Source organism: Aplysia californica, unplaced genomic scaffold (genome assembly GCF_000002075.1).
Source record: "Aplysia californica isolate F4 #8 unplaced genomic scaffold, AplCal3.0 scaffold02715, whole genome shotgun sequence".
In the NCBI taxonomy this organism is placed as follows: Eukaryota; Metazoa; Mollusca; class Gastropoda; order Aplysiida; family Aplysiidae; genus Aplysia; species Aplysia californica.
This window is the reverse complement of record NW_004799985.1, coordinates 131-5,889: the sequence shown is the minus strand read 5'-3', so window position 1 is coordinate 5,889 and position 5,759 is coordinate 131. Positions and strand designations below refer to the sequence as shown.

The 5,759-nt window shown below is 38.8% G+C and overlaps 1 protein-coding gene across 1 annotated transcript; it reads right to left on the bottom strand.

Annotated features, from left to right (window-relative positions):
* Positions 1–158: 158 nt before the first annotated feature.
* Positions 159–5,501, bottom strand: LOC101850062 (zinc finger FYVE domain-containing protein 26; the record flags this gene model as incomplete). Its single annotated transcript, XM_005113482.2, is given in 7 exon segments — positions 159–420; positions 1,070–1,200; positions 1,661–1,869; positions 2,493–2,597; positions 3,342–3,492; positions 4,619–4,714; positions 5,319–5,501. Coding segments are annotated over 7 exon segments (1,137 nt in total), but the record flags the coding sequence as incomplete, so codon positions are not given.
* Between the last annotated feature and the right edge of the window lie 258 nt (positions 5,502–5,759).

Below are 5,759 nucleotides of genomic sequence, written 5' to 3'. Positions count from 1 at the left end.
GATTACCTTAAAAAAAAAAAATACAACACAAACCCAGGTCTCAGGACACATTAACTGGAGGCAAGTCCGATAAGACTAATGCTCTCAAATGAAAGGATTTTACAAAGCATCCCTCCCTTCCATCACCTATTACATGGAAAGAAAAGAGACTTTCTCACTTGCTCAAAGTAGAACTCAGAGCGGACTTGGTCCGAAAACGCTGTGTCTGGTCGAAGCTTCCATGAGTGGTGCACATGTTGGATTGCTGCAGTCATGTTCTTTTTGAGCAGGTCAGCACTCAACAGGCCGGGGAGGTCAAGTGGAGTTGGGCTGGAGGCGAACATGCCAGGGCTGGTGGGCGTGGCACCGGAGCCAGCACCCGACAAACGCTCCTTGATCCTCTGACTGTAAATCTCATGCTCTTCCTGGGCCCGGTGCTCACTGTGAATGATGAAGCACATAAGTCAAAAGTTCAGCAAGTACAAGCTCAATATCCACAACAGCAGGCCTGCCAACTATGTAATGTACAGATGCAATATCCAAAAGGGAGACGTTTGAAGAGATGGGGATGAAAGACGGCGTAAATACAACAAAGTAATAATCCTTGATACAATCCACATTTTTTAGATTGACTTCTAGGCTTATGCATCCCTACATGGTAATAGAAAAATAATGTAAATGTCATGTTTGTTTTACCGCGCTCGCAACTGCATAAGGTCAAATGAGCGTGTGGGACGCATTTAACATTTTTAGCTTGGAAGGATTAAATTTTGAATTTCCCCTGGGTGGCAGCTGAAGCCAACTCTTTATCGATTTTGGACCACAAAGGGATCTTTAACCAGCACAACTTGCACACGAGACCTCCAAAATTTTTCACCCATAACCAGAAGGTTAGGTGTTAGATCTTACCTATCCTAAGATCAGGGGTGCGGCTTAAAGACTGCAGTAGAAGTAGCCATGGAGTAGCAGTAGAAATACTGCAGAAAGAGACGTGAGCCCACAGTCACAAGTATAATGATGTAAAAGAACTCTTGTTAACAATAATAATGTCTAAGCAAGATTAGATACGTATTCAGTATTCTGACAATACCTTGAGGTGTGAAGCTGCTCGAAGCATTCGTCACATGTACGGCCAGGTACCCCAAAGACGATGGTCTGTTTGGTCGAGCACGCAGCACAAACAACTCTGCCACAGCGACGGCAATGATGGCGCCGGTTGAACTGGCCACCAAAAAATATGAATATAAACTGAGCCATACAAAAAAATCAAAACATAGACAACCTACTTTCACCTTTTCATTGACACCTTTGAGACTTACATACACACGAAACTTCTCATAGGAACAGACAAAAAGAAGGAAAAAAATCAAAAGAAACTAAACAATAGTAGCATGAATTTCACTTCATCACTGATTTTTCAATACAATCTAAGTTATATAGCAAGGATAATAGTGGCTGTTGATTTTAAAAAAAATTGCGAATTTATGTAGTATGCAAAAGAAAAAGGTATGCAGTATACATTTTTTGTTTGTTTGTTAGGCAAACATAAGCTAAAATTGAATAAACCAAATCCTAGTGATAAGTACAGATTTTTCTCCACAGGCAGCCAAGGTCCTACCTAACACACAATGGCAGGTCACGAAAGTGTCAGTGTGCTTTATTTTTTTTAAAAGGCACTCACCATACTAAACCGTTCAACAGTGCACACCATACAGACAGCTGTGGCATCGTCAGGCACCCACTGGTCTTGTGTTGGAGGCTGGGCAGGCATCACAAAACGGCTGCCAGTGTTGGCGGATGTGGCAGAAGCTGACTTTTGCCTCATACCCACTCGCCCCGTCGCGTCAGGCCGGGCCGACTGAGTGCTGGCCAAGCTCAGGGTGGGTGAAACTGAGGACACACGAACAAAGTGTTTTTGAGTATGCAAAAATACCAAGTCCAAAAATATACTTTTGCTTTACCTTTTACTTTTTCGATCCAGAAGCCATCTAAGTTCTAGCAAACATAAAACATCGATTACGAGAAGCTAACTTGTATAAAAGAGAGCTAAATTAAGAAAAGGTTGAAGAGTTACAGGCAACATAAGAAAATTAGAACAGTTAGTTCAGTTTTAGTAAGAGTTTTACGGCACTTGCAACACAATAAGGCCATATAAGTGCCGAAGAACGGATGTGTTACAAGAGAGTAACATACACAAAAAAAGGTGAGAGATAAGGGCGATATATGTTTGAAAGGAAAGAAGGAGCAAACGACACCAGAGCACCTGCCAACCACCCACTTTGAACAGTTAAATATATTCATGACCAACTAAAAACAAAAAAAGATGATATTATAAATTCTGCATTCAATGCAAAGTCTCCTAATGGATAGAGACTTGCCAAAAACAAAATTGGAATATCTACAATTGTAATAAAACTAGTATGAGAGATAAGATGTCAAAACCAGCAAGGCCACCACCCCAAGTGTTAGTACTAAAAAGATAACTTTTTCAGTGTTAGTACCAGAAAGGTCACCTCTCCGCTTGTCATACGACCGCCTCATTGTGCTGGTCAACATCTCAGACTCCTCAAGATGTCCAGAGCCACTGGATGCTGCACTCTCACTGCGTGACTTGTACTCTGAGATAAAGCAAAAGCAGAAATTTTTATTGAACGTTAAAAGTTTATTAACATTATAAAGCTATCAAAGAAGAAATTAACACTGTCTTTTCTCTTGTTCTGGAAACTCCCTCACCCATTCTCATGCCTCTTCATTTATCTAGAAATGCACAACACCAGCCAGCTATTCAGAAGTCCAAAATTTTGAATTTTCTTAATTGCAGTTTCTTCATTTGTAATACCAGGTGTATGATCTCGAGAAATATCTTGTTGAAATTCAAGTTCGAAATGCTGAAAATAGCCAAAAAAGAAACATAATCCAAGAACAGTTTTTTCTAAACGGTACAGTTGCTTCTTTTTTTCTCTCTCCTGTAAAATTTGGCTTTCTCAGTTAAGAACAGTTGAACATCTTGCCAATGAAAAATTCACTAACAAATGAGGTGTAAAATTCGTATCATTCAATTGAAAATAAAGGCCATTTGGTTGTTTATATGTGAAAAGTAAACAACAGTAAATTTCATTAACACCTTCTGATAACATTTTAAATGTTGTTTCTTCTCTAAAGAAAGGGCATACGTTTTTTTTCTCAACCTGAGGACATTTCATACAATCTATCAATGACACTAAACAAACCAAAACAATAATGAATTTCATACAAAAAGAAAACAAACACAGAAAAAAATCCCAGAACAATACTCTAAAACAAATCTTTTTAAAATCCTGAAAAAAAAACTGGAACATGAGACAGTATAGTGAGATCTGTACCTTGTACTTGCACCACAGTAACCTCCACAGCTTTACGGGCATAGGTTGTGAGCAGGGCGTTGAACTGCTCTTGAGCCATGCGCAGCTTGGGCTCCCGCACTTCCACAAAGTCAGGCTTGATCTGCTCAAAGATCTGACCAGCCAGCTCCGCCTGGGGATGTCAGCAGACGAGGAACGGTAAGAAGACAAGGAGTGAAGCAGGGTGAGAAGAGATGAATTCATGAAAAGACATGTGATCTGAGAAAAGGCTGAGAGAGTTGAGAAAAAGAAAGGTGAGTGGGGAGAGTAGAGGGGAGGTGCAGTAATTTGAAGCAAGGCATGGAGAGAAGAGAGGTGAGGTGAAAGCGATGTGATATAACTTATAATATAACATATATATTTGCCTGTAATAGAACTTCATCCATAATAATATGGGTGGGTATACTTTGACATTCTGGAGAATCTGCCCATTTTTGTGGGTTGCACATTTAATAAGGGGTGAATTTCTGACATGTAGGAGGGGGCTCAACAGGTGTGAAATAAAGTCCTAGTTAGGCATCAAAGTGTCTTGCATATAAAAATAGCTGGTTGTTACATTGAATTCAATTTCTTTTGTCAGACAAGTAGCAGGTAACCCAAGCAAGACACCCTGATGTGCTGCAACATTCAGATCTTTAAAAGTTCAAAGAAAATCATATACGGAATTACTTGACCTTTGTTGGACCCGATCCTGGCTGTGTGCTGTGTGCACAATATAAGCTAGAGGTATATTTTTTTACCTCATTTTTTTGAAAAATTGTTCATATTATAATCAAGTTTTAATACTGCAAAATACTCCTCGCCCTACGAGTTTTCTCCCACTGTCTAGCACACCCCCCCCCCCCCACCCCCACTCAATAGCAAGGTCTGTGTGTTTTGTGATTATATTACGATATGACAAACTATCTAAATTTGTTTGAGCTTGAGAGAAATAAAATAAAAAAACAACATTAATAAAAGGTTGGAATAGTGACACAACCAAAGCAAGTCAGCTTAAGACAAGATAAGCTTGGACTCCCCTTAAAAACAAAAACAAAAAAACACAAAGTCATTATCCTTTGTAGAGGGCAGAATTTCAACATCTCAAAAGATTATTCACAAAAATAAGATACTTAACAATTCTGCAGCACAACAAAGCAAAGTTCTCATAAAAGTAATTACGCTGCAAAATACTGCTCATATCTACTTATAACTGAAAACATAAATAAAAATGAACATGCGGTCACTGTGAACAACATACATGATCAAATGCATGTTACCTTCATGTTCATTAACAGTTGCTCTAAGATAAGATGTGGGCAAGCAAGGAGGTGGCTGTACTCATCTTGGATCTTAGCAGGGATGCACATGAGAGCCTGCCAAGGAAATACATCAAATAAAGGAAATAGCATGCAGGTGTATGAGCATAGACTCAGACCGAGTTATTCTAAGAACAGTAGTTCAATTCTTATCACACCAGCTGTACGATAAAGCAAAATCTATTTGATGACATTTAACCTAGTCAAAAGATCTATCATCTCAAGATCAAACCGTAGCCTGTTACATCACCCATGTGACAATCCTGGAGGGATATAATTTGACCTGGTTGTTTTAATGTGCAGCTAACAACACTTTTTATGGTATTCTTTTCCATGGTTAAGATCACAAAGAGTACTAGCAATAAAAAGTAAAATTACATGTAAAGATACCTTTCTGGAAAAAAGACAATCAACAAACACTGGGTAACAAATCAGAGTGATTGAAGAGGCAAACAATATTCCAAGACAAAAGCTACATTGGCAAGGGAGTTTCCTTGCATCAGTTGGATTTCTGAGACTCAAAAGATCACTGAAATTTTAATACAGAAGGCAAAAAAAAAACAGAGCTATAAACAGTAATAAACAACATAAAAAGATTTGATTATTTCATATAATTTCTCCAGTACAGAGGATTTCCTGAAACGTGGCAACCCTCACTGACCTTTGCCCCAATACGCCTCAGCCTGAGGTCCTCAACATCATCGGGGAGAAGATGCTGGCTCAGGTACCGCAGGATGAAGCTGAGCACAAACTTGATCTCATTTGGTCGGCTCAGCTGATTGGCCAAGGCTTGGCACACGACCAAACACTCTGTCTCTGAGCTCTGAAGTAACTCGTCTAACACCTGACAAACAGAAATAATGGTGACTTAATCACAACTTAAAAACAGCAATAAGTCTATATTTACATCGTATCAAAAGCATCAATAACAAAATTTGTTTTCACAAAATAGAACGGATAGAAAAAAAAATATATAGAAGTGACATTCACTTAACTATTAGTCTAAATATGCAACTCATTACCATTCAAATACATTTCACAAATCACCTTAAGCTCCACATTGACACTTTTGAAAATATATGTAACAATGAACTTCGTGAAC